Source organism: Lacerta agilis, chromosome 1 (assembly GCF_009819535.1).
Source record: "Lacerta agilis isolate rLacAgi1 chromosome 1, rLacAgi1.pri, whole genome shotgun sequence".
In the NCBI taxonomy this organism is placed as follows: Eukaryota; Metazoa; Chordata; class Lepidosauria; order Squamata; family Lacertidae; genus Lacerta; species Lacerta agilis.
In genome coordinates, this window is record NC_046312.1 from 45,517,628 (window position 1) to 45,541,229 (window position 23,602).

The following is a 23,602-nucleotide window of genomic DNA, read 5'->3' on the forward strand; positions in this document are numbered from 1 at the left end:
ATGGTTTGCTGTGCAAGTACTTTAACAAGGGTTTCCACTCAAATGACTGGGGAGGACCTTCAGGGAAGGATGAATCCCAGTCCTCTGCCTTCCAACTAGAAGAATCAATGTGGCTTGGAGGAAGAACTGAAGCAAGGTCTGATGAGGCCTGGCCCTATTGTCCACAAATTATCTACTGCCTCTGCCCAGCCAATGGATCCATCAAGATCACCATGCTTCAAATACACACATTTACCTTCCCCAGTAGGTAGTCAAAAAGCAGCAGAAAAGAATAAAGGGACCAACTTCATTTCACCTCACCTGAGTGGCCACAGGATTGTTCACTGTCCCCTTACAGCTTCCAACCCCTGCTAGAGAATTCCCTGCTGTATCCTGTCCCTGAGACTCCAAGCAATTTGCTCCTTGTTTGATGATGCCAGGAATCAGCTCCTTTTCTGGAACCCTGAGAGACAGAACAAAACCAGAACACAAATTGTCAAATTATCAATACCATCTCTTTATTTGATGGTAATTATCCAGAAGAAAATAAAAATAAATCTTCCATATACATATGAGAATAGTATCACAAGACACAGAAATGCTATCCCACCTCTGGAGTGAAACACAGCAATAAAAAGAATATTGCAATCAACTGAAGTCACTGAGGGAATTCAAGAAGAACACCAATTGTGGGAATGATAATACCACGTCAAAGCAGGTATATATGTGAACTGTTTGTTTTTCTTGGGCTACAAATTGTATACAAGAAAGTCTGTTTCCCCCAAGATTAACTGTGCTCCTTAACTAACCCACTCCTGCTCTTTCATACTTCAGTAATTAAAGGAGTGAGGTGCATCTTACACCACATTTACCTCAGTGATACTAACCAGTTAAGCAAGCAGACTTTTTGATCTTTTTCAAATTATGGCGAAAGGTTTCAGAATCAGTCTTATTCATTTTAATTACAACAGATTATAACTTCTAAACATATTACAACATATATATGTTTCCTCATTTCCATTACTCCAACTGATGTACCACATAACTCCATTGTTCTCTGAGTGGGTTATATATTTTTGCCTTCTAGGATGCCTCATGAAAGAAGGCTACACCTTGCTTATGAGGGCCTGATGCTTCTATCCTTTCACAATAAATTAAGCTCGACCCAACTGTGCCTTCTACCGTTTCCCATAGCAACTTTTCAGAAAACCTGATCTTTACCACTGAATCAGAGGAAACATCAATCGTGTTTTCTACAGATTTATGTTTGCTCCAATTCAGGGCTAAGGAGCAGGTTTTCCCAGGAAAAGCAGCAGAGGAAACAGAAAACCGCTCGGAACCATGCCTAGAAACATGAGACAAGTGGAAAATCCCTTGGACTCATGCTTTCTGGGCACGAGACAAAGCAGAAGTGTGGATGAGCTCCCAGTTGTCTAATCCCATCTCAAAAGTTCAAGCTGCCATAGTGAAGAGGCATTGGTTCAAACAGAGCCATGTAAGACCCGTGGGTGAGAGGTGCGGAGATACCTGTTCCAGAAAAGAACCTCCAATTTGTCATGCAACTTTCCAATGTGCTACAAGCATGCTTTACCTCTTGGGAAGGCACCTCCCACTTTCCTTCATCCCACAACGTTAAATATACATCCTGCAGTTTTACTTGAGATTCAAAGGATGACTCACTTGAGCTCAGGGTAGACATTCTCCAAGTACCACTGGAAGGATTTACAGTTCAGTTTTCTGCGCTGTTCCACCCGGTCCACAATACTGGAAGCAAAAGCAAATTGTTCCTATCTTCGTTGTGAATGTGGACAAAAGAGATTCTCATAACACAGGCAGAACACAAGCAAAGATTATAAAATGCCCAAATGTGTGAAGTGCAGCCACATGCTACTGAAACAATACATTGACACATTTTCACAACACCTATGCTTACAGGTCCTAACAGAGGTGCTTTTGTAATTTCTATTTTAAGCTTAGCGCAGGGGGTGGGGAGGAATCTCAGGCTGATGGGCTAAGTCAGACCTCTTCTGCCTGTCCCTTCCTCCTTTCCCAAGGCATCTATTAATGTAGTCCCACTCCTCTGCTCATCTTGAACCCTTTTGGGCTGCATGGGCCAGATATGGGCCAGTTTCTCACTGTGAGAAACTGAAGTAGCATGGGAGTGTTTATTCTGCTCCCAGTAGCATCTTTCTCCTTGCTTTGCCTAGGATCGAGTTACGTAAGGGTAAAGAGAAAGGTAATATACAGTAGCAGATAGCAGGGTGGGGCAGCACTGGTTACCTAACCTCCCAGCAGCGAAGTCTCCACAGCCTACTGCGAGGGGCAAGGCGGTGGGGAGGTTGGCACTGCACAAACGCACCAGCTAAGCCAATAAGGTTCCACAGCAAACAACCTCTTCACCGCCTTGCCTACTCTCACTGCCAGGAGGTCAGGTAAGCGCCGCCACCTCAGCCGGGGGGGTCTGTTTATGGTGATATAAAAAGTGAACTCACAATGGATCCCTTGGCTGCTGAACAAATCTCATTTGCTCAGGCTTCACAAACTGAAAAGCAGACCTACATACTAGCAAATCATATGCTGGTGCAGTCACTGGTGTTGCCCTTCTCTCAAGATGTCCTTCCTTTTTATGTTTTACAAGTGTGATGCATTAATTTGTCGACTTACTTTAAAAAACAAACAAACCTAACCTATAATGGTATTTTAAAATGCATAACTGTTCTGGGGATTTTGCGTATGAGAGATTTCTTAGGAACATGATGGGTGGCAGCCAATCAGTGTCATATATAGCAGGTTTCAGCTATGAATCTGCAAAACATTTTTTACATTTTTTTGCCTGAATCCCTGGCAAAGCGCTGCTTTGTCAGGTAGACATTATTCCTAGAAATGTGCTAAGAAGAGCCTTTTTTGATCAGACCAACTAAAAGCCTAGTATCTAGTACAGCATCCAATAATGGCCAACCAGATGCTGAAGCCCACAAGCATTAGCTTTCTCCTAGAAATGGGTACTGAGAGGCATAGTAATCCCAATCACAGAGGCAGGATTGTAGTGTTCATACCGGATAAATAAGGAATAAATAAATTGTCTAAAGACATTGTGAAGGTCGAGCGGGACATTCCGATACCCATATATGCGGTTGTGTTTGAGTGCAAAGCTCCCTGCTGGTCTGGTGGCAAAATATGAATTTTTATTTATCCTACATGACCTGAATCTGGCTGTATTAATTGGCTGTGTCTTAAAACTCCATTGCTGGCTAGCAAGGGGGTCACGTCTCTCTTTTCCAATTTGGTTGCTGTTTAGTTCACAAGCACATGGCAAAAGGATGTGTTCTTTGATTATCCCTGAGAACCCCAACATATGTTTCCTTTGATGTTATTTCCTGATGGCCTGGTGCCTGGCAGGGATCTGCCAAGAAGATTTCTCTTCTATCTACATCCTGTCATATCTACCTCATCTTGTTTACCTGATCTTTGGAATGCTAATTAGGATTGTAGCCTAGGAAGTAGGGTTAGATCAAACTGGTTTTCTGCTAAGTTCAAAGATTCTTTGTTCTCCTCATGGCCACATGGCCCTAGGAGAGGTTTGCGCTGGAAGCTGTTGATTGGATGATTTGAATTTGGAAGGCGGGTTTTTATGTTCAATAAAAGTTCCTGGATGAGAGGAAGGGAGAGCTCTTTTCTTTCCCCCATTCTCTCAGATAGGTTGTTGCTGGTCAACTTCCTTTGTCTGCCTTTTCTTTTCTTTTCTTTGAACTCACGCATTGTGGTTTTAAATCATAAACACCACACAGGATATAACCATCATGTTCATTACTGGTCACTGTTGATAGGCTAAAGCTCCAAAAAAATGCCTAATCTCCTTTGAAGTCATCTAGTTCAAGCCATTTCGATTATACAGAGCCACTCCCATAGAGTGCAGGAGATGAACTTATGTTTAAATATAAAACCAATCAATACAAGAATGTGTTAATCTGCTGTTTGAATCATGTTCCCAGGGGCATGTTAGTTATGGGAGAGTGCCTATGCTGTCAGCTGTCCCTTAGAGTAGCTTATAAGAGCTATCTGACACGAATACCCATTTGCCTGGTTTGGGATGCTTACCTTCCAAATGACTTTCCAATGGCAGATGGCCGGGCCTCATAGTAATACTGCTTGTATTCGTCCATCCATACTTCTGCTGTACGTTTGGTATTTCTGCAGATGGGAAAGGTGAAGCACCGTTATTTACTGTACAACTTGTAACAACATGGAATTACCGGTAAGTCACCCTTATGGAAACTTCAACCCTCCCAAATTCTCATCGCCAGCAAATTTGGAAACACGGGGATGTCATCACTAAACTTGTACATTTCCCCAAAAACAGGAACCAATTGATGAGTGGTGGTGTTTGCACCCCACCTCTGAGCTTGCAAGACTACAACTGATTCATCCATCCCAATGGCTGCATCAACATAAAACAGCTATTCAACTGTTATTTTCTCTAAGGTTATTTATATCCCACAAAATCTTGGATATGCAGGGAAGAATTCAACATAGTTACTAAGCTTGCCTGATGGAATGACTGGCCTTCTCCTTCCCCTGCATGCTATTGTGAGGGTTCTCCTGAACCCACCCTAGAGTCAATTTGGGGGAGCATGCATGGAAAGGAGAGGGGTGTGTGCTCAGATGGAAAAACACCAAGCACATTCCTGTGAGAAAACCCCTGTAAAGGAAGAGGTACACTGGTTTCCCACCATGGCAGCTAACAAAATTCTATGGCAGCCACTCAGTTGCCCTTCCTGGGTTGTATCCAGTGGTGTTTGCGTGTGAGTGGAACAGAATTCTGCTTGCACAATGGGACTTCTCCATCCTCTTCTCTCCCTTTCAGCTCTCTGCTCTGGAAGATTGACAGCACAAGGGACTGCAGAGGAAGGGGAAGTCCTATTGTGCAAGCAGAACTTCGTTCACATGATGTTGGATTCAACCCATTGCCTCCACTCAGTGCTGCTGCCACTCTCTGGCACATGGTGGAAGATCCAGATGCCTCTTAACCCTCCTACATACTTGGGGTCATAACAGGTGCAAAATACGTAAAAGGGTTGAGACATCTGGATCTTCCACATGTGCCACAAAGCAGCTATGAGTGGAGGGTAATTGAACAGGGATTCACTGGCTGCTGTGCGGGGGTAGAAGAACTTGTGTCTCTGGTGAAGAGAAGAGGAAAACTGGAGCTGCTGTTTTTGGCAGGAGCCGCATATTTTCCATAATGTCTAGTTCTGGCCAAAACGTATCAGTGGTTTGCGAGAACCCACACAGAAATTAACACTGGGTTACTATAGACCACAAGTATTGAGCCTGTGCAGCTGTACTCCTGCATGATAAACAGTCACCCTTAATTTAAAAATCGTATTTTTACATTAAATAGGGGCTCATTGTCAAATATACTTAAATGGTTTTTATAAACTGCTATTTAATTAGGATATAGCTCACACACTACTCTGCATTAGTATAATGGTTTCTTCCAAGTATATAAGTATATACCCAATGTATATACAGGCTTTAACATACTATTTCCAAAGTATTAGAGAAGTGTTTGCTATAAATACAAGTAAACAAAAACAGCAGGAAAAGAGATAGATTTAGCCAGGAATATCCAAGCAGCTTTCATGAATTCCATTTGGGTTCATACTCAAGTCCCTGAGTGAAGGAAGGCAAACTGGCCAATACCTCAAGAAGCTGGCCCCAGTGTCCTTTCTTTCCTTCAGGCAAACACTATATCTTAGTTGGGCCTAAATGCACTCTGCCACCCTCCTGTTTACTGAACTGGGATCAAGGAGTCACCCATTCCTACTTGATATAGGTCAGTGCATTTCCCTCAGGGAAGTCATACGGATGGCGCTTCCTGAAAACGTGGCCTACTCGGCTGCAGGGAACGATCTCCAAGCTGCCTCCACACATCCAGACGCGGAAAGAAAGCTCTAGAAAAGATCCAAGACAGCAGAAAAATAAGGTGAGAGAAGAAATGTGAAGGTTTTACGCCTTATTTTTCACCCCCATCTCACCTTGCACATGACTAATACAATGAGAAACCACAAAGGAAAGAACGGGTAAAGTGAAAGAGGATTTCTTAAAGCAGAGATGATGCTTCTTGCTGAGGGGGGAAATAAATGCATTTCCAACTGATTTCCCCTCCCTGGTCCCTCTGACCAGGATAGTGCTGAGCTCCCTGGCCTTTTTAGGTGGAGTCTTGGGACCCCTCCAGACATCCTTTCAATTGCACATTCAAGATTATCAAAGTGATCAAACGTGATTCCACGTTCAATACGGTTTGCGCCTGCAAAAGGTTTGGGGTGGTCACACTGCTTCATTTCCAATCAGTGCACATCCGGTAACTTCTTGCTGAAATCCTGTAACTTTATATCCCACAGATGTTCTAGTGTATTTTTTTATCCCACTTCTGTTGTCCCATAGTCCCTCTGGACAGCAATAACGTGACAGCATTGGGGAAGCACTGCAGAACAAACTAAAGCAGAACAAATCTACCACTAATGCACTATTATTGTGTCAAGAACATGTTGTAGAAAACACCCACAATAAAACACCAGTCAGGAGAGGCCTTCCTGTAGGCTATCAGTATGTATGGCATTATTGCGTAACAGTGACCAATTAAGATTACAACAGACTTGTTCACCAGAGGAAGATTCTCTTGATATAAATGAGCAAAGTTCTATTCATGTAATGGGACTTCCCCTTCTTCTCCCCCCCCCCCAGCAGCCTCCTGTGCTTCCCCCCAAATCTACTTGTGGGGTGTGTGTCCCCCAACCCTCCAGAGCAGTGTTTTTCAACCACTGTTCCGCGGCACACTAGTGTGCCGCGAGATGTTGCCTGGTGTGCCATGGGAAAAGAGAGAGAATTACTTTATATATAGTCAATATAGGCACAGAGTTAATTTTTTTAACATTTTCTAATGGTGGTGTGCCTCGTGATTTTTTTCATGAAACAAGTGTGCCTTTGCCCAAAAAAGGTTGAAAAACACTGCTCCAGAGCATATGGGAGCATGCAGGAAGCTGCAAGGGGGAGGTGAGAAAGGAGAAGTCATGCTGCCTGAGACAAACTTTGTCCGGCTTTTACACAGACACTGTTGGATACATTCCAGAGTGTCCTAAAGGGAAAGACAGTACATATTAGAGAAGATTGTTAGAGTGAGATGAAAGGAATCAATTTCAAGGGCTGAATCTGTGTGAGAGTACAAAGCGAGGGACAGGAAATGGAAGACGAATGCATGATCTTAAGGGCACTGGTGAAAATAGGCACTGAAAAACATTGTGGTGTTCCAAGCAACACATTTCACATTTGAGATTAAAGAGATGCCAAAAGATTATGGGAATTCTAGAAAAACGCGTAATCCACTTTAATCACTGCTTAGGGGGATGTCTGCACTGGTCAATGTTTGTGCTTTTTAAAATATCTGGACCACTAGTGCTTGTGTGCAGGTCTGCATGTATTATGGGAATCAGCATTGGAACTGCAAAAACCTGGAAGCATAATGGGCCAAAGAGCCTGTCTGAAAACTTCCCTTTTCTTAAACTTGGAGTTGTCTCTCTTTATTGCACAACCTTTCAGTAAAACCCTAAACCCACTATTGATTCACTTGCTACGACAGCTACAGCAGCATCTGACCCTGTTTATTAAAACAGATATATTCTCACCCATCCCCCTTTGCTTCTAGACGTTTCGCTGCCCTGAAGTAAAATTCACTTTTATTTCTTTGTTAATAGGATCAGAGGACCACCAGGGCTTTGATGTTCAAAAGCTCATTTGAATCACTGAAGAGAGGTGACCTTGCGAAAGCTTATGGACCCATCCTCCTGTGTTTAATATCTGCCACTCTGGTCAAGCTCCCTATTTGAATATTTATTTGGAGGCACAAAGAAAACACCAGGGAAGGGGCTGCCAGATCAATCACAGAGGGGAGGGGCTGTACAGTCACTAGAAAGGGCTTTCATGGATATTTCATATTATGGATTGTCTTTGATATGTTCTTTTGTCTGGCCACTGAAGGTCAATACCTGATGGTGAAGACCAATGGCAGCTACTGCAACAGGTGGAATAGAAAAAGCAGGCTTAGCACCAGCCCCAACCGATATGGATCCTGGCCTTCACCCCAAGCCTCTAGTTCCTGCCAGGGCCCACTATCTTTGGAAGAGTGGTGGGTGGCCCTTGCAAAAAAAACAACAACAACTCCTGGGAGAGTTGGATCTGGCCAGCATGTTGCAGGGCTTCTTTTGAAAGAGGGTGAAGACCTTTCTCACCACCCTTTTATGGTAATCTGGTTTTAATGAGCTGAGTTGGGAAACATTTATTTGCATCTTTCTTCTATCATTACTGATTTTGTGGTGTTTAATTAGGATTTAATTATGGTTTTTATTGTGTTTGAATTGGATTATTTCTATAAGCTGCTTTGGGAGCCTGCTGGCTGAAGCATGGGATATAGGAATAAATAAAACAGACCTGTGGCCAATATCTTAACTCCATTTCCCCTCAATCTGGAACGCTAGAGCACTCTGAAAGCCCAATGCACTGTTTGTTTTCCAACTCTGACCCATTTTCTTCTCCTAGCTCCTAGCTGCCACCACCCTCCAGCATCATGGTTGAATCCTTAGCAGTTTTGTGCTAATCTAGCTTACGGTTTCTATGACATTTCCTGTTTCTGGACCCCTTTCAAGATCCCAGTACGTTTCTGAGCCCAATTCAAAGTGTTGGCACTGACTTTTAAAGCCCTAAATGGCCTCGGCCCAGTATACGTGAAGGAGCGTCTCCACCCCCATCGTTCAGCCCAGACACTGAGGTCCAGCGCCGAGGGCAGTTCCCTCACTGTGAGAAGCGAGGTTACAGGGAACCAGGCAGAGGGCCTTCTCGGTAGTGGCACCCGCCCTGTGGAACGTCCTCCCATCAGATGTCAAGGAAATAAACAACTACCAGACTTTTAGAAGACATCTGAAGGCAGCCCTGTTTAGGGAAGTTTTCTATGTTTGATGTTTTATTGTATTTTTAATATTTTGTTGGAAGCCGCCAACAACACATATGCATGCAAACCGGTAATAAAGGTCTTGCAAAAGTGTTGTCTAAGAATCAGTAGAGTGAGACTGACATATACAGTGGTATCTCGGTTTAAGAACAGCCCTGTTTATGAACTATTCAGTTTACGAACTCCACAAAACTGGAAGTAGTGTCCTGGTTTGCAAACTTTACCTCGGTCTAAGAACGGAATCCGAACGGTGGAAGGGAATCGGCAGCGGGAGGCCTCATTAGGGAAAGCATGCCTCGGTTTAAGAATGGTTTTGGTTTAAGAACGGACTTCCAGAACGGATTAAGTTTGTAAACCGAGGTACCACTGTACATAGATCTGCAGAGCAATATGCCTGGTGGCTGGAAACAGATCCTATCAGTTTGCAAGTACTGTAGTTCCTGAATGAGGGTGAAAGCCACAATCTACGTTGCTCCCAACCAGAAGGAAACATTGTGTGACCAGGTGACCTGGGAAGAACTGAAGAGAGTAGACAACAAAAGTAGAAGTCATGGCATCAACTCACCAAAGTTCTCTCCTCCCCAGATGTCCATCTGAGTGTCATATTTTCCAAGATGGTTAAACCAAGATTTATCTATCACAAAGATGCCTCCTGCTATGACAGGTGTTCTAGGGAAAATGAGGGCAAGAAAGGATTTACACATAATATCAGTAAAATATATTTCAACGCAACAGAAACATACTGCATATATACAGCAACATGTTCCATCTAAAGTCATTTAGAAAGAAGAACCATTAGACTCAAGAATTTTCTGTGAGCTGGTGCAGACTTAGTAGTTAAGAGATAGAAGCAAGTGCAAGATCACTCATGTTCTCACCCAGCCCATGTATGTACATACACACAATCACACACACAGCCCTTCACTGCAGTTGCATTGGCAGCAATTATAACCTGGTTTCTGCATAACCAGAGTATTGTATTGTTTAAGAACCAAGCAAGTAAGCCAAGCAGAAGACCCTGAAGCAAAATGCAAGTTGACCGATTTCCCACACCCATGCTAGAGGCACACCTAAAGATTCAGCTGGCAGTGCAAACAGGCACCTCCTTTGCCCCCAACTGAACCATCTAATCCCAGTTGGGAAGATAGGGAAAGGCAAGTAAATCCTGCCATATTTATTATTATTATTATTACATTTATATCCCACCTTTGTTCCAAGGAACTCAAGGCAGCACTCATGTTCCACCCTCTCTCCATTTTAACTTCACAACAACCCTGTGAGGTAGGTTAGGCTGAGAGACAGTGGTCGCCCAATGGGTTTCCTCATGGAGAAAAGGGCTATTGAAGGCTAAAAGCCATCATAGCTATGCCCTGCCTCCACCAGCTGGAGGAAATAATGCTTCTGAACACCAGTTGCTGGAAACCACAGGAGAGGAGAATGTGCTCTTCTGTTTGAATCCTGCTTGCAGGTTTCCCACAGGCATCTGGTTGGCCACTGTGAGAACAGAATGCTGGACTACATGGGCCCTTGGCCTGATCCAGCAGGCTTTTCTATTGTTCTCATGCTCTTAAGAGTTTCATGGCTGAGTGGGAATTTGAATCCTGGTCTCCTAGGTTCAATACCCTAACCACTACACTGAACCACAGCACAAAAGTCAGCCAGAAGAATGTACAGATGATAAGATTATGCTTCAATCCATTTATAATCCTTCTTTTAATTTGCCTAGATTTGGTGGTCCTTATCTGCATTACAGTATGTGTGGAGAGAGAATGTGTGTATATATATCAGAATTAATCAGGCAGTGAATATGTAGATCACCACCACAGAATGTGCAAATGGTTTTGTTTAAACCTTGAAGATAAAGGATGCATAGCTGTCAACCTTACCCATTTTTTTGCGGGAAATTCCCTTATTATAGCATTGGGAAACAGCAGGGAGGGTTGACAGCTATGAAAGGATGGCCTTGTGTTGACCGCAGTAGACCCTATTCTGGTCATGCGCCAGCTTGGAAAAGTTCATTGTTCCTGCTAGACAATGGTAACAATTTCTAAAATGAGGGCCATGACATTTCCCCTGCCTCAGAAAGCTGATGGCCGCATATATTCATAACAGCCTTAAAAACCAATATACTATGCACTGCATATTATAGCAGTGCAGGCCACTCAAGCCAACAGATTGAGTTGCAAGTATTTGTCAGGAATATTAAAACTCTTCAGGGAACAATAGATATTGATTAACTGCAGCTCTTAAATGAACCACACATGACCTCTGAACACTTCCCGAGGTAACATCAACAAATGGAACAGCTTCTCATATCAGACAAAAAGATGAAGTTGTGAGCAAAAGAGCTTACCTGATGGACTCAGTAGGATCTGTTCTGGACAATTTTTGCTCAATGGGGATTTGCTCCCACTTAAAGTGAAGGCTCCAGTCAAACCCTAAAATGCGGAACAGAGTAGAACATGTTTGCAGTTTCTCAAATACAGAGGGAAACCAGAAACTGACAAGAGTTTCTAGAAAATGTGAAAATAGGCTTCAAGTCTCCATTTAGGATACATTAGGAAGAAGCTTGGAACACAGCAACACATACTGCTTAGCAATAATTAGATGGTGTTGACACTGCTTATTCACACATGATCTCAGGGCAGCAGGAGACATGCAGACTTGTGTTAGCCAGGCCTCAAGGTATCCCTATAGATGCACCCTGCTCCTTAGCAGTATTTATCTGTGCTCAATTGCATTCCAAATCTTCCAATGTGTGTTCCCAGAGAGAAATGCAATAATTAGTGCTTCAGCCTTCCACTCAGACTGTCCTATGCCTCATTGGCCGCCAAAGTTATGAGACGTTAATCAGCACTCTCAGTGGGATGACATGTATTTCCGGGAACAAAGTCTCTCTGTTCGCTGTAATTGGCTTTTCCCCATGCGCATCACATAAAATGCTGCCTGATTTACCATTTTTGCAAATTGGGTAGGTCCTGTGGGAAGGAAGGTGAATGGCAGGAGCTGTATGCAAGTGGTTTCTGCAAAACTGAGAGGGAGGGGAAGTTGAGACCTGCACTTGAGTAGAAACAGTGTTTCCCCAACACTTGGGAAAGGGAGGTGGATGTGTAGATGCCCCCCCCCCCCCGAGAACAGAGTGGAGCAGCTGGACTTCTTGCATTTGGGTTCCTTGTAAAAAAAAAAAGAGAGAGGGTAGAATAAAAGGAAATTCTGGGGGCTTATCAAATGTAAGGCTTCCCCATATTAATCATTTAGTATGCTGGTCATCTGTATCAGTAATCTGTGGCAGATGGCACTGAATGAGGAAAGACATTTGCTCTTTCCAAAGCAGATTCCTCTCCTTATTCAAGGAAATCTTTGCTTTCCTCTTCCTTTGTTTTTATGTGATTTTTATTTTTATCTTTTACTAACCCCCTTTTTTAAAAAAGCAGGTTCTTCTCTCCCCACAGTCACCCCCCAACAAACGTGCATAGATCAGCTGAGGAGGAGGAAGGTGCGCATACAGCATTTTCTAAATTCATGTCTGGTTCTCTCTTTCCCTTCTGTGTGTGTATGTGCTAGGAATGTGTGTTAAGGGGGTTGTGTGTTTGTGTATGCTTGACCTTACCCACTGTTGGAATATGGCCTCTGAGAGCTCTCCATCCAATAAATCCAACTCTTGGGCTGAAACAGCTTCTCTAGGACACCACAGGCTTTCCCGCCTCTAAGAATCCCTTGCCTCTTCATGTATTGCCTCCTTGATTAACCTACAACCGTCTCTAGGCACACCAGCCTTTTCCCTTGACACCACAAAGTGGGCCTTTCCTGCGATAAATCTGCCTGGCAGCAGCAGAAGATAAATATCTCCCCAATTTGCACCTCTCTTTTCCAGTTTCTTGCCTTGGCAAGCATCAATGCCATCACCTGCCTATGGGAGGGTTGCAACACATGCCCCTTGACAGCTCCTGATTCATGAAATTCCCTCCACCTGTCAATCTCCCCCACTCCTGGCGGCACAGGATAAAGGAACATCTGTGAAGACCCAGGCCGATTTTTTTGTAAGCCTTTTTTGAAACTTAGTCTATAACCTGCACTGTTGTGTAGAACATAGCTTGTTTTGTTTGATTTTGTACCCTGATTTCTTGATTTCTATCCTTCCCCTCAGAGCCTGATAAAGCCTTCTCTGCTAGAGTATGTAGTTTGGCTGCCTTCTTCTGCTAAATGGGAGTAAGCAGGGAAAGGGCTGGAGCTTTTCCAGTCACATCTGGAGATCAGCTGCAGGTGCCCTTCTTCCAAGTTAATAATCCATAGGCTGTGGGCAGCTCACAAGCCCAAGGGGTAACTGCTGGCCATAGGTTCCTAGAACTGGAGAGCTGGAAGGGACCACAAGGGTAATCTAGTCCAACCCCCTGCAATGCAGGCATCTTTTTGTCCAATGTGGGGCTCAAATCCACAAGCTTGAGATTAAGAATCTCATGCTTTACCGACTAAGCTGTTGTCAGAACTAATTCAAAAAGAAAGGAGACTGTGTGGCACTCAGCCAGAATCTCTTTCACAGTGCATATATATTATTAAACTTCATTTTAAGGTGTGTGGAAATTACAGATGCAATAGATGGATCCACAGTATTAAATGCAAAATGAGAGATGTCACGGGCTTAAAACAAGCACGAGCTTCTTTTTAGAAACCACAAATTAAGGGTGCTTTGGTCTTTAAGGTTGAGGAATAAGGATGGGGAACAGGGAAGGAACTGACAGCAAGGTGACTCCCCCCCCCATTCAGCTGTAACTTGAACCCCCTTCCCAGATTCTTACTGCTTTCAATGCATTTTCAGGTGTTACCCACAACAACTATGAAAGGCTAAATGCTACTGGGTGTGTGGGTGTGTGGGTATGTGTTTAAAAATGTGAAAGCTGGATTCTGCACAAACTGTACAAGGCTGTACTCCATAATCACAGCCATGAAGATTTGCAATTACACACACATATACACACTCTGAGCACAGGCTCAACTGCTGATGAAATCCTAGGCTTTTATTATGGCACATTTGGCATCAAGATCAAAAGGAACCAGCTATGTTGGGCCTACCCAGAGGGAGGGAGACCTTTCTTAAGAATTTACTTATTCACCTTACCTACCTCCCCTCAAATCTGCTGATGCTGCTAAGTAGGCAAAATTTTCCAGGCTTATCACATCGATGATAGGACTCACCACCCGAGTATAATCCTGAAAGAAAAGACAAGGAAGGAAAGAAATTAGAATTTTGCCAGGAGGGAGGGAGATTAAGCGTCAGGAAATCAGAGACCATGAGATTTATGCACATAGCAGAATGAGAAGCATATTTGCATACTGCCTTACTTTTTTAGTCCCAGCACGGAACCTGGAGATAAGGAAGGGACATATCTGTGGCTTTTTCGGGAGATTTTAACCCCTCAGTTTTTTGGGGGGGAGGGAGGAGGGTTGCAGCTGAGATTCAAAGGAACTTCTTCCACAATTAGCAGAAGGACAAGGAGGAAGAAGGGCTGGAGATTCATAACACAATGGCTACTGGTAAAATGTCTGTTCTTGATTTTCTGGTCACATATGGAGGACATGTTTTCAAAGGGTTATTGAGCAGAGTCACTATCAGATCATGCAGGTGTACTGTTAAGCTTTGATTTCCTACAGTCATCCTAGGAAAGCTGTTGACAGACTAGAATTATGCAGGCGGGAAACTGCTGCTTCTGACAGAAGCCATTTCCCTTTCTGATTCCACGGGAGAACTTGATGGAGAAAGCCCCCCCCCCCGTACTTGAGACACACGATCGTTTAAAGCCATTTTATCCGTATCCTTCTCCTGATTTTGCTCATAGTTTTGTGAAGTCTGTTAGGCAATGTTAATTGTTCCACTGAATCATTTTGCAGGGAAATCTGTCTGTCTCTCCAACTGTTCGGGTGCATCCATACCAGATGTTCCCAGAGATACATCCCAGGGACAGCTGGTGAAGTCTATCTCGTATCCCAAGTGGTGTCCCTAACTAGAGCTTTAATTCCAAGTTTCGTCACTGCAAAGTGAATGCCTCATTAAAGAGATACTCACTTGCCCTGAAATAGCCTTGGTAATTAGAAACATTTACTCCTAGCAAGGCTGCTGCTTGAAACAGCCGACAATGGGTGCTTCCAGGCGGTTGCTATTTTGGGGTGTGATTCTGTCACATAGCATAAAATTCAGGTTGCACAATTATAGTTGATTGGGTTGGCTTGTGCAACAAACCCACTTCCCCCAAATATCAGACTTTCACAATAATAAAGGTGACGAGGAAATGCACTGGGAAGTAAAAAAAAAAAAAGAGTAGGTAAAGGACCCCTGGATGGTTAAGTCCTGTCAAAGGCGACTATGGGGTTGTGGTGTTCATCTCGCTTTCAGGCTGAGGGATCCGGTGTTTGTCCACAGACAGCTTTCCAGGTCATGTGGCAAGCATGACAAAACAGTTTCTGGTGCAATGGGACACCGTGACGAGTGCCAGAGCGCACGGAAACACCGTTTACCTTCCCGCCGCAGCTGTACCTATTTAGCTACTTGTACTTTTTGGCGTGCTTTCGAACTGCTAGGCTATAGCATAATACTTGCTGTGGTGAGATGCCATTTATCTGGCTCTCCACAAACAAGTCAGAATGAATGCTCATTAAGCAGCCAATGCTGTCTTATCTCCCTGTCAACAAATAAGGACAAGCATTCAAGAAACAAGCCATTTGGAAGCATCCTATGCCAGGTACATACTCATAGGCACATCTAATCATGGACAGACAGCCCAAGAGGCTAGTCCAGCAAATTTTGGCTCTAAGGGTGGGAAGAGAACGGCATCTACCCCCTTATGAGTGAATAAGGTGGCTGTTTGCAGACAAGTAGGGCTGGTGGTCCAGCCCTTTGGAGCTTCTGCTCAAGGTCATTGCAACAAGCTTGTTCACCCGCCTCTTGTTCTGGCCCAGACAACCACGGAGACAGAGCAGGATCAGCAGATGTCACTGCCTGCTTGCTCACTGTCAAGCAGGGAAGGCGCTGAGATCTCCTACTGGCAGGCAGGAACACCCTTCAGCCAGAGAATCCATTAATGACTAATCATTTAAGCAGGATCAGGACTTGGGTGAAGAATCCCTGTTGTGCTTTTTAACACATGCTGCCTGCAGAATACAAAAGGCAGCGCAGAAACCTATGAAGTGAAGACAATGGGAGTTTGCCCCAGGCATAATTTTTGAAGGCCGTGCTTGAGCAGGCACAGCCCACAAGGAAAACCCATAGGGAGAGTGGTTAATTTGGACAGTCGGGGGCTGCCTACCTTTAGAAGGGGTGAAGGAAGACAAACGAGCAGGCAAAAGGGTCAAAAGCCTGGTCTCCCTGCAAAGTGGTTGGAAGCCAACAGACAAGGCAGATGTTTCATGTTTAGGCAGTAGAAGCCTAGGGGTCAGAGATGGCTGGCGTTGACAAGCTCCAAGAGATCTAAATTCCAACCAGTGCACAGCACATCAAAGGCAGCAACTTCAGGAACGGTGACCTTGAAAATGGTGTGGGAGAGATGGCTGTGGCAAAGTAAGGGAAGGGGCCTAGACCCTAACTCTTTGTGACGCTTAAGACACACATTGTGGATTTTTGAAAATACCAGGCATAGTGGGAAGAAGGGAATTGCCCTTAGAAATGCAGCACATGGTCAGGAGAGGTTCAAGCCTCTCTTTCCCGGGGCCAAGATAGCGGTAAAACTTGCCTCCAACAGGGCAACTTACATTAGGAAGAGAGCTCCACGTGGTGTTTTCCTAATGTAAACTTGCCACATGGAAGGGAGCAGTTTTCACTAACATGCTAATTTTACTAACAGGCTTAAACCAGGGTGGTGGTGGTGGTGGGGAACCTGCTGCCCTCCAGATATTGCTGGGTACCAATTCCCACCAGTCCCAGCTAGCATGGCCAGTGGCAGGGGGTGATGGGTCCAGTACAGGGGTCGCCAAACTTAAGGCCTGGGGGCCGGATGCGGCCCAATCACCTTCTAAATCCAGCCCACAGACGGTCTGGGTATCAGCGTGTTTTTACATGAGTAGAATGTGTCCTTTTATTTGAAATGCATCTCTGGGTTATTTGTGGGGCATAGGAATTCATTCATATATTTTTTTTCAAAATTTAGTCCGCCCCCCCACAAGGTCTGAGGGACAGTGGACCGGCCCCCTGCTGAAAAAGTTTGCGGACCCCTGGTCCAGTAACATGCAGCAGAACACAGATTTCCTCCTCCCGACTTCTAGCTTAAACCTGCCCTCACCAAACGCCACATTCCCAAGGGCAATCAGTTGCCACCTTCTGCACTAGGCATTTAATTTAACAACACAATGTGGTTGAGAATCACATCACATATAGTTAGGCTCTGAGATTTGGGTGCAAAGATGAGATGAAGGGGGGAAATGTCTAAAGCTATGGGGTTTGGGTTTTTCCCCCATGTGTCTAAAGGTAAGTTAAGCCTACTAGTTTATATTAGTTTATATCATAACTGTCATTGTTCATCCCACTCACCCACCCAAATAATCCTGGGAATTATAGTTGGGCGAGAGTGCTGAAAATTTTTTAGGGGCTCCAAGCTTCTCTCACAGAGCATCAGTACCTGGGAGTGGAAAGGGCTGGTAAATATGCCAGACTATCTGTAGCGTAGATATATAAGCAAACGTGTTTCTTGGCACCTGACAACAAAAAGGTAGGCCTGAAATGGAGAAACTCAAACACAATAAACTTCTTGAAATGTCTGGACTCAAATCCTCCTCTGCTGCTGAGCTGTCCGGGCACATTTCCTTCCGTGCAGGAGCAGTCAATGAGCTGCCACTGCTATTGTTGGTCCTGCCAGCAGCATGATTTTATGAGCAAATATAAAGGAGACATTTATGGGCTACTGAGAAGGAGGATTTATTGAGCTGAGGCTTTTAAAGTCACCAGTTCTAAGGTTTCACCTTCTTCCTCCCTTTGGCATTAAGCTGAACATATATGTAATTTGCATCTATAGCAGTTCCTCCCACCTGCCTCCTGGGCCCTGTTAACTACCTAAAAGCTTTCCCTCCTCTTTTCTTGTCCTCCTGAGGAGAAAGCAGGCCTTAAATGCGACAGGGAGATCGGCCCTCCCCTCCCAGCTCCAAAACGGCAGAGTTTTCAGCAGCACCGTCACATCCTTTCACTGACCCTCTTGGCACAGGCAGGATGAGAACTGCCAACTCAGCTGCATCGTTTTTTCTCTCCATCTACCTTGGGGGCTAGCGCCTCCCCCCCCACTCCCAAATGAACACCACACAGTGCATTATTTATTACACAACTCTGGAAAAAGGACTCCCATATTGGGCTAGATTTTGGTGTAACGAGTGCATGTGGGGAGAGGGAATTCAGCAATAGGAGATAAAGAGTCCGGAAAGCTCCGTTTTTCTCCCTCTCTCATAACGCTGGAGCTCATGGACTTCCAACGAAGCTGAATGTTGGAAGATTCAGGACAGATAAAAGAAAGTGACCCTTCGAGGAGCACAACTATGGAACTCGCTCCCATGGGAAGCCGTGATGGCGGGTGTTATGTACTGAGTTGAATAGGATCCAAACTGCAGCAGTCTGATTGGTCCTAGAACAATAGGATTGAGATTGCAGCAGTCTGACTGGTCCCAGAACAATAGGATTGAGATTGCAGGAGTCTGATTGGTCTGCAGGAGCCACCCAATCCAGCTCCAGGTGGAAGTGAATCCGCACTCTGATTGGCATACAGGAGTATCCCGGAATTAGCCAATCACGTGGGGCCCATTGTGTAAATAGTGTATATAAAGCAAACGTTTTGGGGGAACTACATTCCTCACTACTATGAGCTGAATAAAGAGCATGAAAATCACACTGGACTCCGAGTATCTTTCAGCGACCAACTTGGATAGCTTTGAAAGAGGATTAGACAAATTCATGGAGGAGGGGGCTAGCCGTGACTCTGCTTGCACTGCTGGAGGCAGCAATGCTTCTGAATGCCAGTTGCCAGGAGCCACAGCAGGGGAGAGGGCTCTTGTGCTCAAATCCTGCTTGCAAGTTTCCCACAGGCATCTGGCTGGCCACTGGATGCTGGATTAGATGGGCCGCTGGCCTGATCCAGCAGGCTCTTCATATGCTCTCTTTTCCATTTGCAGCGACTATAGTCAGGCCCACCGTCGTAGGTGTCAGGAGCTGGTAGCCAGCCAACAGCAAAGAGGGTGGCGTGAAGCAAGGGCAGGAGGCCAGGCTGCCCACACTTACCTCTTTCACTCTCTGAAGCATCGGCTGCAGCCATTCGCTGTTGACTTCACAATGGCTGTCCAGAAAAGTAAGGATCTCAGCTGTTGCCGTATCAGCACCTCGCACGCGAGAACGGATCAATCCTGGAAAAGTGTAGAGGAGAGAGCTGATAGCATAAAAAAGGGACAGCGGAAAAGGAAAAGGATGGAACTATTTAAGTCAATACAGCCTGGCCTGAACCCAGTCTGGAAAGCATCTACATAATCAGTATCATTTAGCAGCGCCTGCAGCTGAATTGACACCTCCCTTCTGAGCACCTTGCCCCAGAAGAGAGTATTAACACTGGAGTGGTAGTTGTCAGTGACCTCTGGGTCCAGGGCAGGCTTCAAAAAAAAAAAGGAGTGGACACGCCACCTAAAGGGCGGCAGGTAGCACTCCTTCAAGCTACAAAGCATCAACCGTCCCCTGGACCCACCTGGCCAGTCTCCCTTGGCTAGCTTGAATCAGCTAAAATGGGCAGATGGTTGGCCAAACAGCCGCAAGCACTTTGTCCACATCATTGGCTGCAAAAGCTGGAACTGGGCCCCCTAAACCAGACCAGATGGCACATTGGGTGCCTTTTTTGGGACCTCTCTTGACCACGGCATTTTAAGAAGACTTGCAAGTTAGCAGTTTGATCCCCTTGAACATTCTCCTTAGCTAGGAGAGGAAGTAAGCTTGGTATGGCATCCAAAGACTTGAGGACAGGTGGGGAAAATTACAGGTGTCTGGTTTTCCTAAAGCATCATCATCCTGACATGGCTGAGACATGCAATTATAAGCGTCTGCATTGCAGTTCTTTTTGCTCTGCTCTTGGCTTACTTTACCATGCAGCGCACCTATCCCTTGGCTCACAGTTAGGTTCATTCAGGGGCAACCAGGCCCTGCACAGGGATGCTTTGAGTGCCACAATTCTCACGCTTCCCCCTCCTGCTTCCCCCTGTTTTCCTCTCACCATGGGAAGCACTGAGCTGAATTTGAAAGGGCAGCTGTGGTGACTCCTTTTTAGAGATGTGCAAAACACTCCTGAGAAATGTCACCTGTCTTGTTAAAACCCTTTTAGCTTCCCTCAAAAAACCCTCTTCGGACATTTCACCACAAATTTGCATGGCATTTTGTTTTATGTTGTTAGGGTGAATGCAGCTGGACCCATTAGGATGGCCTTATGGATTCAAATGGCCTCCAGATAACCTTGGGAGATTTTTTTTAAAAGCTGATTCGGCCAATTACTTTTACTGCAACCTTGGGACAGGAAGTTGACAGGCAGCTGACACAAGAGTTCTCAGGGATACTTTTCCCGCCTGCCAAGGCACAGACCTCACCATGGCTCAGTAGAGTGTTCTGTACAATGAGGTAACAGGGATGACAACTTGAGTGCAAATAGAGGAAAGCCTGCAACAAATTAATCTGAACACAGCTTAGAGGCCACTTGAAGACCTGTTCAATGGTGCTATTTCTTCTCGCCCACAATTGTGTCTGTGCAACCTTATCCAGTGGAGCTTTTCTGAGCTTTTATAACTACTACTACTACTAATAATAATAATAATAATAATAATAATAATAATAATAATAATTTATACCCCGTCCATCTCTAGGCGGCTTCCAACAAAATATTTAAAATACAGTAAGAAACCTAACTCTCCTTCTTTGGATTGTTACGAATCCTCAGGCCTGCTGCAACATTTCTGCAGTGTTGTTTGTGGACACAATCACTCCCCTCTGCTCTGACCTTGACTCCACTGCAGACGGAGTCAATAGCAGATGCATCTTCCTCCGGTCAGGTTTTATTGGATTAGTTTCAGCTTTTAAAATCCAGAGATGTAGACAGAATACGTAGATCTGCACATACCACTTTATCTCAGTCTGACCTCTCTCCCTAATTCCTAGAATTAATAAACTGGGAGAGAGTGATGGCCATCTTGTGGAAGATAATCTATCCTTAATCGAAGGGGGTCTTTGTACCATCTAGCCCTGTGGTGGGAAACCTGTAGCTCTCCAGATGTTGTTGGACTCCAAGTTCCATCAGCCCCTGCCACAATAGCCAATGGCCATGAAGGATGAGCGCTGTGGTTCAACAACATCTGGAGGGCCACCAGTTCCCCATCCCTGCTGCAGCAAGAGCATTGTTAAAAGAAGCATTGTTAAAAGAATTGGGGAGCAATATCCAGTTTATTTTCTAGCCAAGTTGACTGAATTGTATTGTGGCCAAATTTATAGTTGCATGTAGTGCTTCCCATATCTAGACCCATTTCCACCTGATTCCTAACTAGAACTCGGGACTGAGACTCTCTTAGTTTATTATCTGTGCAAGGGGAATTACCAGGGAGTGTAACTCTGCTGATTCTTTTGAACTTACTGTATCTTTTTTTTATCACAGCATCTTTCTGGATCAAGAATATGGGTTAGGAATAGGAAGCTCTGCTTTATAGTAGTTCTGCTCCTAATTGCTGGAAAATTCCAGCTGATTGCTGTTCCTCTCCCATGTGCTTCCCTGTGGAATACAACAGACTTCTATCCTTTCCATCATACTTCTTCACAGTGAAACCACTGGGAGAAGTCGTGCTGAGTTTTGGAGCAGATTTTTATCAGTACTGTATACTGATGGCGCCTAGCTCTATTTATCTTTTCCACCTGAATAAATTGTGGTGCTTTTTTTGCAATTGAATCACTGCCTGAGGTTTGCAATGGGTTGAAATGCGAGTGAATATATTGAAACTCAACTCAGACTAGACAGAACTTCTTGCCGGCAATGGCATCAGATGATGATGATGGTGATGAAACTAGATATAGGAAAGGGACTTGGTTGGTTCAGTGGAGGAGGCCATCGTATGTGCCCCAACACCCACAAGTATTAATTTGTGCTACCATTGGGTCCTTCTAAAAGTGAACGATTCTTGCAAAATCTGTCATACTCACCTTCTCGCCGACTGTTGCGAAGACACTTGACCTTTGGTATCTTGGTAAGGAGCTGGCAATCCTCAGCTGAAGAGAAGAGAAAACAGTTTGGCACCAGTGCCTAGTTTGTTTGGCATCGACATAAAGCTGCAATTAACTCTCCCCATGTGTCTCAACAGAGGGCAAAGCTTTGCTTTCATTTACGATATTAATCAATTTGTTGATCCCAAAATAAATGGCTTTAATCCCATCGCCTCAAGTTATCGCCCAAAGAAGTCTGCTTACCACTCAGCACCTCCTCCCCTGCCTCAAAGGTTTTAGTCAGCATTTCTAAGATCTGTGGAGGCACGCTACACACTACACTGCAGCCATGGGTTGCAAAGTCCAGCAGATCCTTCTCCTTCTCCAAGCTCCTACAGAAAAGGGAGAGCTTTAGAGTAGGAGAGAAGGGAGTGCTGAACCTTTCCTCTGCCAGCCTACTTTCACTCAAATTTCCCTCCCAGCGAGGGGAATAGTCAGAGGGAAAACAACTGGCAAGAGAAAAGTTAAGCACTTCCATTGCCATTGTGTCTTCTCTGAAGCAAATTGTCCTTTCCAGAGGGCACTTTACAAGGGAAGAAGGAACTATGGAGACCTGGTTTTATGCTCAAAACAAAATAAAAAATAAAAAATTCTTCCAGTAGCACCTTAGAGACCAACTAAGTTTGTTCTTGGTATGAGCTTTCGTGTGGTTTTATACTGTGAAGTTTAGTCCTGTGAACAGCTGATACAACAGACAGCATACACCAGCTTTTTGGAGGCCCTGGTACATTTGCAAACCGGAGAAACTGTTGTGGGCACACACCGCACACCCCACAACCAAGCATGGATTGCAACCTATTCTATTAGCTACAACAGAGAGCTGCTTTCAAATCCAACTGCAGGCAGGAGGGAACCCCAGGATATAACAACATGGCACATCAGAAAACATGTGTTTCGCAAACACATATTTGGAGGTTAATGGTAAAGTAGGGAGGAGAAACAGCATGAAGAAATGGTGGATATTTTTATCCCCAAGTCTCCAAACACACATTTCCTTTTTAGCTCAGCCGACTCCAGGGCTGGGAATATGCCTGACTGTGGAGAAAATGGGGGAAGGGGTGTGTGTGAGCAGAATCAGCAGGTGGAGGAAAAGTTCAGCTCCCCTATTCATGCCCTGACTTTGCCAGGCAAATGCCACTCTGATCCCTGCATCACCATTACAAGACAAAGAGTCAGGGTCCTTGTGTTTGCTCTGTAACATGTAGCTCTGCCTGTTGACCTTTAGGAGAAACATGAAAGAGGTTTATGGCAGGGGCACAGGCTGGATGCTAAGAAAAAGAAAGGGAGTGAATGCAGTGAAATGAGAAAAGAGTTGAAAGAGGAGCAAGACATTCAGACTCAACTCTTTTATCTGTCAAGATAAACACAGCAGGACATATCAT

General features: G+C 44.7%; 1 protein-coding gene across 2 annotated transcripts in view; it reads right to left on the reverse strand.

Annotated features, from left to right (window-relative positions):
* The window catches only part of GALNT16 (polypeptide N-acetylgalactosaminyltransferase 16), a 160,905-nt gene that overhangs the window by 16,749 nt on the left and 120,554 nt on the right, over positions 1-23,602 (reverse strand). For both annotated transcript variants that reach the window (XR_004426454.1, XM_033146945.1), the window contains exons 5-13: positions 22,161-22,226; positions 19,227-19,348; positions 14,104-14,191; positions 11,337-11,421; positions 9,549-9,652; positions 5,807-5,933; positions 4,078-4,170; positions 1,660-1,743; positions 301-442 (exon numbers count right to left, since the gene is read on the reverse strand). Coding sequence is in view for 1 of the 2 variants with exons in the window: in XM_033146945.1 (XP_033002836.1) it covers positions 301-442; positions 1,660-1,743; positions 4,078-4,170; positions 5,807-5,933; positions 9,549-9,652; positions 11,337-11,421; positions 14,104-14,191; positions 19,227-19,348; positions 22,161-22,226 (911 nt within the window). In the remaining variant the exon portion in view is untranslated. The remainder of the gene's footprint in view (positions 1-300; positions 443-1,659; positions 1,744-4,077; positions 4,171-5,806; positions 5,934-9,548; positions 9,653-11,336; positions 11,422-14,103; positions 14,192-19,226; positions 19,349-22,160; positions 22,227-23,602) is intronic.